Consider the following 17,551-nt stretch of genomic DNA (forward strand, 5'->3'; position numbering starts at 1 on the left):
TAAACTTGAGTTTAAAAAGTCAGTACACAGAACAACAACGGAAAGAAGGATACAAAGCAACAAATAATTACATTTGTCTGCGTGGACTGAATATTATAGTAATTCCGACGGTACTTGAGGGAAGCGTATGGACTCACCGTGTCGTTTAAACCGGCAAATACGAGCAGGCTAAATACACCAGCAGCAGTTACATCCGAACAGAATAACATATTCACCTTAATCCATTCAGCTATTTTGTTTGCATGTATGCACAGTTTGTATCTGCGTTCAGTTTGAAACTATTCGCTACACAATACAAGTAGATATTTTAGTTATTAACCAAAGTGTGACAACTTTGAAATAACGCGTCAATAAACATGAATGTTTTCTTGTTCTCCCCCACTTTACAGACATTACGTGAATGCAGTATCAGCGATAGAAAAGTCACGTGACATATGATTGCAAAGTCACGTGGTGCATACGTTTACATCCGAACAACTTCTCAAAGAGCTCACGCGGTGATTTCTGCTCGACTCTCAGCCTCGCAGACACTTCCGGGTTTCAGTCACAGTCATCTGACCGAACAAGTGACCGATGTCGGGCCAGCAAGTCAACTTTCTTTAGTCGCAGAACGGAGTTTAAATCATGCGTGGCTTGATCTGCGGACCCAAACTCGCCGCGTGCGGGATCGTGTTGAGCACGTGGGGCGTTATAATGTTGGTGAGTGAGATTCTCTCTATTTATTTAAAAAAAAAAAGTTTAATTCTCGGTCATCGTGCCTTGATTTTTTTCCATCTAAAACTCTTTCCCACTGAAGCCGTGTCAAAAGGAGACAACGCGCCTCCGTGTTACTGAGTTGTGGGGTTTAGTTTGTTCTCGCATTGATATTAAATATTACAAAAGTACAACTTCCAAAACGACCATAAAACTGAACCTCTTAACCAGCGGCGCTCAAACGGAGTTACTGCAGGGAACAAATCGGAGCAGTTCTTTTTTTTGTTTTTATAAATAGAAAAATACAATTATTAGTTTGTTTAAGCTAAATATTGTTTTTCATCATTATTAATGTTGCGTGTTGGCCATTAATTAATTAAGTTACTAAGTTTGGTCAAATTAATTTGACGTCATGAAATAACTACATTGTGCATAATCATACTTTGAATGAGTATTTGGGTATAATTGCTGATGCCTGGTCTTCATCACATACAGAACCTCAAATGTTTAGTTTTTGTCCTCCCAATCATACAATACATTAATTGAATGTTAGTTCAGTATCCTTCAGACCTCTGACTAAAATGTGCCCTTCAGTAACGAGTCTCCCTCTTCCTCCTCAGGCCATGCTGGGGATTTTCTTCACCACCCATTCAGCAGTGCTGATCGAGGACGTTCCTGTGACGGAGGACATCTTCCATGAGTGAGGCTTTTACCGTCGCACCTCACTCCAGATCTACGCGGCCGCTCGGAGGCTCGATGCCTCGTCCGCTGCGCTGCTCAAAGTGCCGGTGCGCCGGATTTGGCCAGGGCTAGGGGGTCGCCGTCTCACCTCTACAACCCGGTCCTGTGTGATTCCCAATTTCCAGTCAAAAGCAAAACCCCGAACTAACAGCAGGTGGACAATACACAAAAGTCAACCAAATTGCTAAAACTCTGATGCTGCGTTCACGCCGACGAGTGACGCAGCATCAGGTGGTTTTTCAGAGGAAGTCGGTGACAGGAAGCTACAAACAGTAGCTGTCACACACGACATAGACATTTGGTTTCCCCCTGCGGCAAGCCATTTATGAAACAAACGCCATTAGCCGGTTCCCCGTGCTATTTGACCAAATGACGACGGTAACGAGCGCTTGAGCAACGCTTCTAACAGCGACTTGCTGACAACGGAGCCGGCAACGCTGCTGCTTGTAGTGCAAATGCATCTTATAATGTCATCGTCGTCGTCGTCTTCTTCTTCGTCCTCTCCCGTTGGCCCGAGGACAGACTGGATGCTACAGGGTCTCACAGTCGCGCCTCGGGGTACACGTGGTATTACGAAATGGGTCGCGGCTAGCTGGTTAGCACCCCCATTTCAGTTGCTATCTGTGCAGCGTCAGCACTGGAGCCTCGTCACACTTTGTTGATGACATTGGATCATTCGCTGACTGAAAAAACTTAACTGAAATTTCGTCCAGATCTTAACACATTGCACCTTTTAACACGCAGTGAACCGTTTCTTTAACGGTAACATTCCTATATCGAAGCAGTTACTGCTTTCAGTTTTTGTTCAATGTTCACTGCTTTAGTAGGTTTTAATGCTGCAGCTTTGTGTCCCCCCCCCCCTCAGTCAGAACCCTGACAGGATCTACGCCCTGTACAATAAGGTGGGCTACAACTGCTTCATAGCAGCTGCTATCTACATCCTGTTTGGCGCCTTCTCCTGCTGCCAGATGAAGCTCAACAAGCAGAAGGTGATGTCATCTATTTGGTGTTTTTTTTATTAATTAATGCATTTTCTGTTAAACCCTGTTGACCTTGCAAAGGGCAGATGTGTCGGTTTTAGGAAGCGTTGAGACATCAAAGGGGGTCTTGTGTCGAGATCAGAAAGCAGATGACTCAACAAGCCATTCGGGTTGGCCTCCCCTCCTGTGTCACACTCTTTAAAGTACCGCCCACGGCTTGAGAGCTACACCTTCGCAAAGGTGCGCCATATTTTTCTCGCAAGCCAATTAGAACAGTCTTTTAGGGACAGGCGCTAAATTGGAGCGTTTCAGACAGAGGGGGGAAACGGGTACATCAATTTTTGGAACTTTAAAACGCGTAAACATGTTCTAGTAGAAACCCAAAACACAAGTATGAACCTGAATATGAGCATGACATGGCCCCTTTTTAAAATATGCTTTGGACAGAACAAACATGATGGCAATCAGGTTTTTAACATAGAATCACCAAAAAAGGGGCTGAAAATGTAAATCCCCAAATACAATTTTGTTGGATTGAACATAAAATCACAAACACTATGATACGCAATTAAGCCTAGTTCATACTTCTCCGTCAGCTACGCCGTAGCTACGCCGTCGACGCAGACCCCTACGCCGTAGCCTGACGCGCACCTCCAAAAAATCCTAACTACGCGTCGCGTTGACGCGGACCGCAAGCGCTGTGATTGGTCCGCTCAGAACGTAATTTCCGGCAGTTGCTTTTTCCCAGCCTCGACCGGTTTAGTGGTCGTACAGACCACCTCCGCAAACGTCTTCTCTGTCGCCTGCGCTTCAACATTTGCAATATAAGCATTTGCTCTTCAATATTGATGAGCTCCAACTTTAATGCAGCCGCTCCAACTTGGTCGCCATTGTTTACTGTGACCGGAATTCGGCTATAACCCCTGAAACCACACAGCCACACAGACACACCCCCCTGGTGGCATGGCGGTTAATTGCAGAGCAACGCGGTCCCCCGACGCAGAACTTCGAATGCTCAACGACGACGCCGTCACGTCGACGGCGACGTGACGGAGAACCATAAACTAGGCTTTAGGAACAGAGCATGTGTGTAAGTAGTAATATCATGATCGTGATTTAAAACCACCCATCAGTATAATATTTCATGATTTAAATTGATTTATGATGTATTAAATATAATTTTCGCTTCTGTTAATGCCTGTTTATCTCATTGTTCTACAGGAGTACCTGGTGCACTAGCTCCACCTGCTGGACTGAGGAGCGCCCAGCGGCAGTGTTGATACACTGTGCGAGGACAGATCTGTTTATTTAAAATGAGATTAATTCTACCTCTGATCACCTGAAGTGCTGAAATGATTTGACTGAATTTGGTAAAAAAACTAAAACTTGAACGCAAATAGTTGTTCTCCAGAGTTTCAGTGATTCTTCTTGTTGAAAAATGTAAAAGGTTGTAAATGATTGTGTCCTGACTGTACTGTACAAGAGTGTCTGTGTGTGGAATGTTGGTCAAATCAAGTTGTTGATTTTATTTCAGCTTGAAATCATATTCTGAACTTGATTTGTAACGTCTGTTTGAAACATTAAAGGTATGTTGATAACTGAGTGATTTGATTAGTTTTTATTAACACAAGCCTGGATGTTTCACTTCTTCAAAGTTTCCTTTGAAGTTAGCTTTTCAACACATCAACGGCTGTCGTAATTAGGGATACAAGGTCTTAATAATGTGGTAAATGCCTATAGATGAAAATATTGTCTAAATATAAAAATGAAAAGGGTGCACTGACAAAAAGAGCTTAACTCAACGTGTGTATGAGCTTTCAGCTGCTGCATAGGTAAATCTCCTCCTTGGTCTTTCGACTGACCACCCCCTGGTCCATCACCTTTGACCCCTTCTCTGTTGATCACCCAATGTGAAGTTTTCAGAGACCGAAGCAGTTCTCAGTCTCCCGCATTCCACTCAAAATGGTATATTTCATGCTTCAATAATGAACGGTTAAACAATGCCGTGACAGTTATGGTGCCGTGACACAACCAAACGGCCTCTGTTGCTTCATTCACACACATTGGCTGTTCAATTTAACATGTCATACAAATCATAAATGATCTAATATTCCTAGAAAGAAAAATATTTAACGTTTTGGCTTTTTTACATTTTTTTAACAATGTTTTTTACAACATTGAATCACTACGGAAGCACCGAAAGGTAAGTGAGGGGGAAAAAAGGTTGAGCAGATGAATTAAAAAATATATATTATTACAATATTGTCATACTCATTTGGGCCACAAGAGGCTGAAACGCACCACTACAGAAATATGACTCAACTAGGTTGAAAGGAGTAATAGATTTCGAGTAGTGGATCCTTCGTGTTGTTGTGCACTATAGTAGACATACTGAATGCGTCCGTTCATCACAACGGGATTGGTCGATATCTTCAGTACGAAAACTCAGAAAGAAACGACCTCACTCGGATTGAAAATGTTGTCTGCGCGTAATATTTTAAGAAAGCTTAAAGCTGTTTAAAAAAAAGTAATTGATGCGCAAATTAATGAAAAGAAAGAAACGTGGGATTAATTTAGAGTGTGTAAATATCTTTAGGACCAGAATTTCTTTTTTCTCTCTCACTGCCCTCTCGGGGCTTCCGTAGCTCACAGTAGATGCACAGATTGACACGGATCCGTCAGTCTCTCTATATAGTGATGCTGTTCTCTATGCGGCTGGGCAGGAGGAACAGGTACTGGAGCTCCAGGCCTTCATTCTGACCCACAATGTGCTTCTCAATCTCCTTCAGCTCTGCTGTGAAGCTGTCAATCAGCTCCTGGGCCCGCCCCTCAGTGAAGTGCTCCTCTGTGTATTGGCCCAACGGAATCTAGGCAGGAGGAAACACACAGTACATATGTTTTATAAAAAAATTGTGAACATTATGGTGTGTGCTGTCTAAAAGACCAGCGGCAAAGCCGAATACAAAAATAATGAGCTGTGTATTGCTGCCACCACGTTTATTGTGACAATACATTTTTGTGGTTTCTACCAGATCATGTCTGTGCTTTAATTTTATGATTCTATTTGTCAGCTTGTAGACATCAATGGTCCCTATGGAGACAGTAAGTAGCAGGCACCTTCTTCCTGTAAGAGACACACCACTGGTTAATTATTTTCCAAATAGATTAAAGTCCGTTCCCCTCTATTGCAATGTTGTGTCTTGAATAAATAAGAAGTAAAGTGACTCAACTGCAAGTCAGGAGAACAAAAGTCTGCTTATCCAAATAGTTTTCTCTCCAGTGTTTATGACTTGAGAACCGGTGGGAATTTAATTTTACCAAGCACTCTAAACACTAGAGTCAAGTATTGTGTGTTATTCAGAACATGGGATAGTGGTACAATTCAGACTCTTGTGGCCGAAATAAGTTTTACAACAACAAACAAAACTTTTTTTCACCTGTTCTTTAATCATAAACAGAGCAGAGAAAACATTTATATTCAGACCGAGAAATGGATGACCAGAATAATTTTTTTCTCACTTACCCCATACTCGAACCTTTCATTTATCAGCGATGTCAGCCTATCAAAATTAGAATTTAATATATATATGATCTATTGCCACATAAACCAGACAGATGGACTCACTGCGTCTGGCTGTGCCCGCCCCAGATGCCATGTGATAGCCATCTGCACACAGGACTGGCTGACGTCCGGAAGGGTGGCCATGATCATCTCCATGGTGACAGCATCCTTGTCTGTTGGTGGGGGGTGTCTCATGGTGCAGGGGGTGTTGGGGACCCAGGCACACCAGTCAAACTGGGAGGAAACCATCAGCAGAGAGAGAATTAGTTAAACCCCCTCTGTGTAGGATGTGACTGTGACTCCTCGCGGTGTTCACCTGTCCGTTGTTGGTGGCAGCGTGCTGGGCGGTGCTGTGGAAGATGACCACTGACAGCAGGGTGGAGAGTTCCTCTCTGGAGCCGAGCTCACTGGGCAGACCTGAGCAGACATCCACCATCAAGAATTACATGCACAAACTATACATCATGTCTGACAGCACTTTATCTGAATTATTCCTGCAACTTTCGCACAAATTTGACATGCGGTACACCAGAAGGATGTGATAGTTATGCTAGCTCCCAAGTACTTGCCAAGCGTGATGCAAGGCAGGGGTAGCATACTAGCCAACTCAACTAATCTATGCTAAGATACGGTTAGCTAGGTGGCTGTACCTTAGCTAGGTGCAGTGTTGGGGTAGTTACTCAGAAAAAGTAACTAGTTACACGTTACTAGTTACTTCTGAAAATTGTAACTAGATTACTTTACTAGTTACTGCATTTGAAAAGTAACTTCACTACTAGTTACTTTACTTTCCATTTTTTTAAGCAAATGTCCAAATTAACTGCAAAGATACATGGATAAACACCATGGCCCTTTCATCACTTTATTTTCAATTTTCAATAATAATTTATTATTATTAATTAATATAATTTCCAATAATTATAATCGCGCGAGTCACACGACATTTCCTGCATGAACAATCTACCGTAAACGTCGGGTTACGAGCCGCTACTACCTTTGGTCAGAGTCCCCGTTAGGTCTAGTAAAGTAGTGAAGTTACCAATATTTTGAGTGTAATGCGTTACTTTACTTTGTTACCTATAATAGTAATATCGTTACTGTGATCCATTACTTTGTAACTCGTTACCCCCAACACTGGCTAGGTGGCTGTACCGTAGCTAGGTGGCTGTACCGTAGCCAGGTGGCCGTACCTTAGCTAGGTGGCTGTACCTTAGCTAGGTGGCTGTACCGTAGCTATGCAACGTGGATCTTGTTTTTGTTGCTACGTACCGTGAGCTAATAAAGCAATTTGTAAACGGCAAGCTAATTAGAATCAATGGTCCAAATAAAATATAGGAGCGTTATTCTAAATTTGATATATGATTGTGATGTAATAACGCTTGGTGTGCAAGCAACGGGATGCTGACTACATTTCACTTAATGGCCACCCTCACAAGGATCTTCTCAAAGCTCCACATAGTTCCGTTAAGATCTTTATAAAAAAAATGCCCTGCTGGAAGCTTGCTTTTTAACCTGGGTGATAATAAGGATACAAATGCAGGATATTAATCACTGACCAAAGTTGGGGAGTTCTGTGAAGCCTTCCAGTGAGATGTCTCTGATCCAGGCTTGGAGCTCCAGGTCCTCCTGCACATCCTGGTCTGACTGGTAGTACAGGCCTACAATCCCTGAGACAAAACTGGAGGAACGGGCACAGCTAAATGAATCTCAGTGGTGTCCTCACATCACGAGCACTAGGGGAACCTGTGTGCAGGGTATGAACACTAAAGACGAGCGAATTAGCCAAACCAAGACTCCTTTTATTGGTGTGTTTATTGATTCCTGGGACAGAAATGCAAAATCAAGATCTTGTCTTTTTTCATTCTGATTAAACCTCATGTAAACAGTTGAAAAACTCAATCTTCCACCCCGAAGACTCAAAATTCTCCAATTATATTACAGAAGTAGAAATGAAAGTGTCTACATTCTGTGGGCCTACTCGTCAAGCCAATGATTTGTATATTCATTCAACAAAGGTTAATTTAATGAAAATATACATTTTTCAATGCAACCTATATGTCACAAATACTGTATTTTACTTTTACTGACGCAGAGGAATCAGTTAACTAATGTGAATGGGACTTTATCCAACAAATTATCCACAAAAAAATATTTATGAATATGATAAACGGCAAATGGAAAATTTACATATCATATCAGCTCCCATCTGGGCTTCCTCTTTCCATCACTTTTGTTTGATAAATCAATTGAACCACTTGCACTGAAAATCCAACGCGTATTCAAACAAAATATCTCTTTACGCTGATAAAATATTACTCTATTTAGGTCCCACAGCCATTTTAATGTCATATTAAATGACGTAGAAGTACATTTTATTGTTAATGTTTTTTAAATCCAGATATAAAATGATCTGCAGTGAATCTACATCTACACTTCAAATACTGTGATGATTTTAAAGTGTCTGGGTATAGGTAGGAGGACACTTGTATAGACAGGCAGCTGTGTGCTGTATTCAGACGTATCCAGTGTGGATGGTGAGCATCTGGTAAGATACTGGTCGGCACACTGCATATATAATATAGTGAAATATGTTTACATGTCCAATCAAATCTGAAGGATTTAGAAGCTACCAAGCACTTACATATTCCATTTCATTCAGAAAAAAGTCAAATTATGGAAGATAAAGACACTCTAACTTCCGTTTGGTCTTCAGAATAAAGCAGCAGAACCAGCAGTAGTGCCCTGCCAGCTGCTAGTGTGAGCATAGGGTCTAATACCTGAGTATGGCCTCCCACAGCATTAGACTGTGTTCTCTGTAGAAGTAGCTTGGGAGCTGGGAGACGCCTCTGTCAGGGAAGTCCAGGGAAGGCTGCAGGGAGCGGTAGGTCAGCACCTTGTACTCCCTCTGAGCCAGAATCACCAGGCCGTCACCGCCCGTAGAGACAACCTGCACACACAACCATCGTCAGACTGTTTTAAAATCCATAATGTGTCTGTGATGAGGCGGAGGGCCCAGTGACATACCCTTTTGAAGATGCCGTTAGGTGAGATGAGCTGAGTGCGCCCTCTACAGTTGATCTCTAAAGTGTAACGCAGATGAGGAGCCAGGAGCTGCAGCGGGAAGACACAGAACAGAGTCTAAAAGAATAGAACCAACAAATTAACTGTTACTAATTAAAGTCTGGAAAAAGCATTGAGGAGAAGTACCATGTGACCCACACTCCAGTAGGTCACATGGTACACTCGGTATAATGTACAATCCTCAGCATTCATGTCACCTTGACTTTTTTTTATTGTCGTCAAGTTAACATCAGTGAAACCCAGCACTTCCTGCAGATCTTTCAAATGAAAAGAGAGATTATGAGGCACATTTCTGCAGGGTGTGTTGAGTCGGATAAATTTAACAGCAATAGAAAAATGACAAAGTGGAAGTTATAGCTATTTTATAATATAATTGTTTTTCAAATACACTACATGTATTATAATTATTTGTCCCTATTAGCTTATTTTCTCATTGCACAGCTCCTGTCTTCCTCTGTTGCTCTGCCTTCAGCCTGCAGCGCTGCTTCAGTGCAGCTGGTTTGAAAGAGAACTTTCATCCAATCAGATTTCACCTCTATGTCTCCATGGAAGCAAAGCAATTCAAGCTGGCCTTTGCAGATTAAAGTGCACTGAGAGTGGACGTTGTCGTTGATTGTCATAGACTTCAACAAATCAGATATTTAGTTTGACAAGCTGGGTGTATTCTTTGACGTACGATTGGTCACTGTGCCAGCATGACTTCTGTCTAACAGAAAACTAGCCAGCTGAACTCAGTAGGAAGGAGTAAGTATATTTCAGGTTGTTGAAACATATGTTAGAGAAGTAATTACATTTTGAGTGTTTTACTTAGTGTACTTTTTTTATACTCAATGGCTGAAGGAGGAGGAGAAACGGACTTGGTGGCGGATTTAATGACAACGCATGTTTGGCAGTGACGACCCCAATATCGACTGCCACTGTCGAGCGGATATTTTCAGCCCTAAAATGCATGGAAACGTATTCCAGAAACGCAACTGGGAGGCTCGGCTGTACTCATTGACATCCATGGCCTTTTTTTTTTATTCATCAAAGTGGTTAAAATAGCTAAGTGGGTCGGTCCAAATATACATATAATATAATAATATATAATTATGTTAGCTTACTCTTAGTTTGCATGCCATAAGCCCTAGGCTTTGCAGTGCGGAGACACCAATAGTGATCAGACAATGCTCTTACCGTTACTGTTAGACTCCCACAGTCTCGTAGGTTACAGGGAAGTTACTTTGACTGAAATCCGCCATTGTTAGGGGTACTTTGTTTTAGTAAAACGTTAAAATCAGTAGTCATGTTGAGGAGCTTACGTAATTATTCAAATGTAACGATCTTTTTTTAAATGTAAACCGACACGTATCTTCTCACAAGGGTTAAGTACTTTAGCAATATAAATGAATTAGATCGGAACTGTGGATGAAGAGATAACACAGTTTTTGTTTTGAAAAAAACACAATTCTCTAATCCTGGGAGACAGGAAAAAAGAGCTGCGGGCGTATACACACACAGACCCAACACGTACGCTAATTTCCTTAAAACATACACAGTTATTACAACTTAAACTAACTTTGTGTCTGTTCGGGGAGTGCTAATACGTTACTGTTTCTAATTCGTATACAAACCTGACCATATTTTCCGTAGCTTTTCGACATTAAATCCGCACACAATGCGACTTTCTTTTAAACTCTGCGAGCCGCCTTCAAAATAAAAGCATCTCATCTTAAAACACGAGAGAAAGCACGAGAGAAAGCACGAGAGAAAGCACGAGAGAAAGCACGAGAGAAAGCACGAGAGCACGAGAGACAAGCAAGAGAGACGAGAATCAGAGACGAGAACGCGCACCCTTGTGCCAAATGAGAATGGCCCCACGGTGGATCTTTTTTAGGGCGCTGATTGGATAAATTGTAAGTCACTCATTTATATCTTTAATCAGTGATTGACTAAACTGCTTATTAGACCCGTCTTTCTTGGGTCAAATCGATTCGGCCCCAGCACGTGCACGGCACAGCAGAGATGTGCACAGGGGCAGCTGAGAGGTGCACGGGCGGAGAGGACAAGCAGGAAAAGCATATTTTTGAGCAGATATCCTATTTTACAAATATTACTGGGTATATTCCATAGCTCAAAAACACAAATATTGACAATGTGTATAATTTATTAATATTTTCATAATTTTCATAATTAATAATTCTATAAATATCTTCCTTTTTTTTGGTGGCTCAAGGTGGGTGGGGCCCCTCTATTGGCCGGCCGCCACTGCGTGTGACCTCCCTCCATGCTCGTAATAGTGCAAACAAATCAGCCGTATAGCAGAGTGAGTGTCTTGCTGTCCACACATGACAGTCTGTATCATGAACGCGCCGTGTAATGGGCAGTGTGCCGTGTATTGAGTGAGCCGCTTTTTTCACCCAGTCCGCCCCTGATTCCGGCGCAACCAAAGAAAAACAACCAATCAGAGCCGAGGACTAACTACAGTAAGAAACTACAGTTCTGAATAATAAGACTTACCTTATAAATAGGGTGCACAGCAGGCAGCTGCCTCAGCGTGGCCACACAAAACACCTCTATCACCAGGTGAGTCCTGAGCAGGTGAGACAGCAGCTGGAACACCTGGAACTCAGCGTGACGCACCCACATCTTAGCCAATAGCCAGGCCAGGGGTGGGTCTCTGGGCAGGAATATGGGCATGTCCAAGCCTGGGGTCTGCTCCAGCTACAAGAACAAGGAGGTGGAACCGTTATAGGCACTCCTGTTCCACTGCATTAAAGGGAACCTGAACTTTACACGTAGGACCTCCCAGACCATATGATGAGCTGTTATTAGTCACCAATTTTTTCCACACGATTTTAGTCAAATTTCTCAGGTTTTTCTATGTTTTCTATTAGATTTACATTCACTTTCAGGTTTTCATTCAATATTCTTATATTGGCAGTGTTGTAAGCATGCATTCACTAATCTCAGATGTCCTTTTTAGGTTTTTCACTCAATATTCACAGACTTTCATAAAATATTTAATCCTCCAATAACTAATTCTAAACCATCTCCCCCTAATGACTTAATTGCTTAATTTGCAGGTGCTAATCAAGTTTCATTGATCATAACTTCAGCCTGTGTGATTGTGTGCATGCACATCAGTGACATGTTGAGTTCATTACTTCAGGACAGGTATATGGACATGATGGGTTGTGAATGATATACCTGTATAGCAATAGGTATGAGTCCGTCGTCTGGGTGTTGGTACAGGAGACAGAGTGGAGCAGCGATGTACTGAGGTTTGTCCTTGATTGTGTTGGTGGGAACCCCATCCATGATGGCATAGTCCAACAGGTAGATATTACCGGCCTGGACAGGAGGTAAGTAGATAAAGAAGAATGTGGACATGAAAGGAACAGACAGTTCGCTGTATTTGTATAGATCATACTGACAATATTTCTCCACCTTGAGTTCTTTGTCCAGGTTGGTCCTGGGAGCCATGGAGCTCTGCACCATGTCTGGTACCACAGGGAAGTTCTCTGGCAGCTTCTTGCACCTCTGGATCATCCTCGGGTTGGAGCCGTTCATACACTGATAGCCAAAGAACCCGTCCTCCTTCCAGTGGTCCATACAGTACTCTGAGTAAAAGACACATACATTCAGTAGATACTGGATGAGTAATTAACCCTGGAGGTCATTGTCAAATCAATCTGTACCATCTAAGGCAGTGGTTCTCAACTGGTCTGGCTCCGGGACCCACCATCACCCCTGAATGAAAAGCCGCGACCCTAATCGAGGAACATTCTCAACTTCTCAAAATAATTTAATGAAAAGATGGTGCAGTTTGAACCTGAGATAGTACAGAATATGTATGTGAACACAAAAACAAGTTTAATGATAAACCAAAACAACCAGCTGGTGGCGATGCCAAAGAGAGAACTATTCCCTTTTACACTCAATTAGTTGCATTTGAATTTGAAAAAAGTGCATCTTCAGGACACAAGGTATTACAACATACAAAACAATTCAGAATCTTCAGACTCAACAGCTTTCATGCACGAACAAAAAAGTCCAACAACTAAGAAGTAGTTTCAAAAAGACTCAAATAATATGGAAAAAGTTGACTGTCTTGAGGAGCAGCTTTTCTACAAATTCAGAATAAATGAAACAAAAAGTAACTTCAAAAGGATTCATATACAAAATTAACTTTTCTTGTGATTACCTCATCATTGGGTAAATACTGAAAAACATTGTGCTTTACAGAAAATGAAGCAGCTAAAAGCCCAGAGTCTCTCCCATATCAGGATGGTTTGACCCAACCAGGCACACGCTGCTGAAAACATGGAGGGACAAGTGCAAAACAAGTTGAAACCAGAGCCAGCAAAAAAACAACACTTTTCCCCTAGGCAAAGGCCACTGAAAACGGGACCCACCAGTTAAGAATCACTGATCTAAGGTACTTGCTGGTCAAGTCTAATCCGCATCATGTTAACAAGGACAATAACTATCTAGGCAAGGAGTCCTCCATAGCCAATCTAAAAGATTGTGTGTATCAAACATGTTGCATTTATTGTCTATAAGAAAGGTCATTTTCCCAATCGGGTTTTGGAAAGAGTGTGTGCTGTGTATTTACCCACCAGCTATGGGGCTTCTCAGCTTCCAGAAGATCCGTTTGAAATCGTCCAGGTCGCTCCAGGACTTCCCGAACCTGATGGCCAGCTTCTTCAGAGACAGCTCTAGCAAGCTGATGGGAAGAGAAGGTGCACGAAAATTAGCGTACGTGTTGGGTTTGCGACTTGGTTTTAAGGTCAAGCTAATAATTAGGTTTTGGCTAGGGTTAGTGGTGGGGTTATGCATCAAATTGGGTTGGTTAAGGTTAGGTTTAGAGGCCAGCAAATGCCTGTTGTTAGTGGGGGGTCCTCACAAGTATGGGAAGACAGGCGTGTGTGTGTGTGTGTGTGTGTGTGTGTGTGTGTGTGTGTGTGTGTGTGTGTGTGTGTGTGTGCATGTGCGCGTGTGTGTGTGTGTGCGTGTCTGTGTGTGTGCGTGTGCATGCACCACCTACGCATAATGTAATGAATGTTCAAAGTCGCTCCTCTTCTCGTTGTCAAAGCGGACGTCTTGAGGTAAATCTGCTTCTGTTTCAGCATCGATACATCGGGGGATCCCGGGGGCCCACGTTACCCATCTGAAAGACAGGGACACACAGCCTGACACCAATATGAATAGAAAAATAACCTCTAACACAGTCTTGTTGTGTCTTTACGTGTGTCGGACCTGTAAGTCGCCTGTCTCTCCTGCAGCTCTGTCTTCCTGTGTGCCTGCAGCTGGGGTAAGGAGTCGTCCCTCAGCGTCTTCGCTGCACGAGAGGAAGAGGAGGGAGACAGAAAAGAGCACCTTTAGCAACAGTTCAGACCTGCAGGGGCCCGTGAGGCAACGTTTTGGGAGGGGGGGGCGACAACCGAGAGGATGGTCTTTCTCTGCCCAGACAATTGTATTTTGGTGAAGATACAAAAAACATTTACACCCAGAGTACAAAAAATGTAAGAGCCGCCACATTAATGTTCTGTGCAGACACATTACTAATTCATTTTAGCACATAAAACAGCAAAGGTGAGACTCCAACAGTCCAGAATTGCTTGATGGGAAATCTGGGCCTTGGTAAAAGAGCAGTGCTGTGCATCCAGCAACAAGCGCGTCCAGTGAGCTCGCTTTCAAAAGCGCATCGAAAGCAATCAAATCCTGTACTTTTTCTACACTAATAAAGCCTGTATGGACTTCCACATGTAGTCTACTATTGAGACAGATCTGAAGGAGAGTGAAGCTGTGTCTGTGTCTGATTCATGTCTGAAAGGGTTACTTGTTTTGCTCATGGCTGTTGGGAGGGGGTAGGGGGGACGAGAGCCCTCTGACAGCTTCCAGCTGTCCCCAGCAGCAGGATCCAACATGTGCTTCTACAATATATACAGTTAGCGGATTTGCTGTTGTTTTCAGTTGTTTTATAGCTTAGCTGATAGCTTTTATGGGCCGGGCGGTGTGAATTGGCTCTCATAACGGATCGGGTGAGTGCGAGTATAAAATAAACCCTGACCTGCGCATTAATACAGCACAGTAGGGAGAGGCCTTGGTGGGTGTACAGTGAGTCACGACTTCCGGCATCCACAGCGTGGACTTACAGTTCTAGAAGCAGACATGTATTCGGGAGCCCCGCCATTGACGATGGGGCACACTAATTCTAATCCCCTGCGTCCGCGCCTCTTTTGTATTACTACAGGCTGGACTGAGCCAATCCTGGTCGAGCATTTAGCAGCAATGGACAATGGCTGGTCAACTGGCCTTTACAGTGGGTACAAAATATGTTGTTTTGTTATTATTATTATTTATTTTTTACAATCATTTTTGCGAGGGGGAAATAACTTGCCACTACTTGTCGTTTTGGCTGCTGTTAGGGTGTAGCTCGAGAGTCGCCTTTTAACCTGCTGCACACTTTTCTCTTAAGGATGTGGTCCCGCTGTACAGATCGCATTTACACCGGGCTGAGATCCACGTATAAGACCACCTCGGAACGCGGTAACAAGGTCACGCTACCATGGATTTCAAGTTAGCACTGTACCTCGGAGTCTAGCCTACTCATCCATTGAGGCACATGCTGGTTCATAGCAGGTTCCGGTAACAAGAGGTTATAAAATAGCTGAAAGAATGATCTGTTCACACACACACACACACACACACACACACACACACACACACACACACACACACAGGAGGTGCATGTCATTGGCCTTGTGCCAGCACCGAGATAGAACTCGATGCTTGGCTGTCAAGAGGCATTTGTCACCCTGCACCCGTGAGTAGTTGATTCTGAATCCCTAGAACCCTTCCTACCTGTTCCCTCTCTTATCTCCACCTTGACGTCTCCGATCAGCCAGCGGTAGCACGGGAAAGTCAGCACTTTGTCTCCACCCGGAGGCTCCACCGTGACGTATCTACAGAACCAGTTATCTTCCAACCAGTACCTCTGCTTCTCCAGTCTGACCAGCAGCAGGGAGCCTAGAGGTGAAGGGCTGGTCACCTTGTACTGGTCCACCTGATAGAGATGGAGGGATGAGAAGGAGAGTCGTCCCTGCTATCACTGTTTGAACACACATCGGTCCACTCGTCATCACTCGTCATCATTCCACACACACTCACTGCTCCACGACAGAAGTCCAGTCCGGGGTTGTCCAGCATGGTGCGTTCACTCTCCCCTTTCTCCCCCACCAGGGTCACGAAAACGTAGTTGTTGGTGCCTGAATACTCTGATGTACCCGTTGCTATGTTTACAGTGTAGACTGCCATCTGAGGACGTGAGCACACACACAGTGGAACGTTAAACTTTTTGTTGCATATTAGTTTGTACTGATTAGACCTCAGGGCCCTCCTTCAGATCACCATTCTAAAGCCTGTGTTTTATCTTCTTTGATGTAACGTTACATATTCCGTGTAGCCAGCTCGTGGTTGTTCCGTTTAAACATGGCGGCCCGCCAAACTCTATTTTGTCCCGCCACAGTTTCATAACAAACCGAAAATAATGTTACACTTCTCAACCGCTGGACTGGTTAGCTCCCTACTAGTTTGGTTTGGATGTTTCAAAAAGTACAAAAGTATTGGCATCAATAGTAAAAGTATATTAGTATATATTTTAAATAATTTATTCACGGTTGGCCTACATCATTGGATTATAGTTATTGACACAATAATGTGTGTTATTAGTTGATTTATATGAAGTATTAGTAATCACAATTAGCAAAGTAGCCTAATTAGTAACTAATATTGTCAAATAAATGGAGTGAAGATAAATGTATAACATTTCCCTCTGAGATGCAGTGGATTTAAGGTATAAAGTTATATAGAATTGAAATACTCAAGTAAAGTATAGGCTAAGTACCTCCAAATTGTACCTAAGTACAGTACTTGTGTCGCCTTAATGTACTTATTTTTGTAGATCCAGCCTCTTAATTTTGCCTTTAAAGTGCACCGAATAGATACATTTACCCTTAAAATGTGCTAAATTGTCCTACGGGGAAGCGTGCCTGAGGGTCCGAGGTCTCACGAAATCCTGTGGGAAACACTGCAACCCCATCCAACTCCTTTGGGACTGAAACACCAACTGGGAGCCAGACCTGAACCCCTAGTGTTGACCAGTCTGGATAAGTGGCCTCATCTAAACCTAACCCCCCTAACCTACAGCTGGTCCTTACTGGTCTCTGTTAACTCTGCTTTCACCAAGAACAACATGTTATACAGCAGTTATACAAGATGATCAAGTTGATGTCTCTGAAGAAGCCCCACATGTTTATACAGGAAAGGTTCACTTATTATCAGTGTTTCCCTAACTTTTTTTATTGAGAAACACTTGACCACCATCGTGACTCGATTCATCTGTAAATCACAAGAGAATTTGTGCTTAAATTAACTTTTCGGACCATTTTTACTGCCATTTCACTTTATATGATCCTGAACAGGTAAAAGCAGACATTTAGAGGAGATT

At 42.9% G+C, this 17,551-nt stretch overlaps 2 protein-coding genes across 2 annotated transcripts; one reads left to right on the forward strand and one right to left on the reverse strand.

Moving 5' to 3' along the window:
• The first annotated feature begins 566 nt into the window (after positions 1-566).
• rnaseka (ribonuclease, RNase K a) lies at positions 567-4,010 on the forward strand. The gene is made up of 4 exons (XM_079215639.1): positions 567-699; positions 1,314-1,393; positions 2,300-2,423; positions 3,636-4,010. The coding sequence occupies exons 1-4, from the start codon at positions 625-627 to the stop codon at positions 3,651-3,653; spliced, it is 297 nt and encodes a 98-aa protein (XP_079071765.1). The 5' UTR covers positions 567-624; the 3' UTR covers positions 3,654-4,010.
• Positions 4,011-4,017: 7 nt separating this feature from the next.
• Positions 4,018-16,359, reverse strand: alox12 (arachidonate 12-lipoxygenase; the record flags this gene model as incomplete). Its single annotated transcript, XM_079215638.1, has 14 exons — positions 4,018-5,281; positions 6,040-6,210; positions 6,293-6,393; positions 7,533-7,654; positions 8,754-8,923; positions 9,001-9,087; positions 11,557-11,760; positions 12,247-12,390; positions 12,487-12,659; positions 13,659-13,765; positions 14,087-14,209; positions 14,299-14,380; positions 15,907-16,108; positions 16,213-16,359. The coding sequence occupies 14 exons, from the start codon at positions 16,357-16,359 to the stop codon at positions 5,102-5,104; spliced, it is 2,013 nt and encodes a 670-aa protein (XP_079071764.1). The 3' UTR covers positions 4,018-5,101.
• Positions 16,360-17,551: the final 1,192 nt, after the last annotated feature.

This window comes from Taurulus bubalis (assembly GCF_910589615.1).
Source record: "Taurulus bubalis genome assembly, chromosome: 3".
NCBI lineage: Eukaryota > Metazoa > Chordata > Actinopteri > Perciformes > Cottidae > Taurulus > Taurulus bubalis.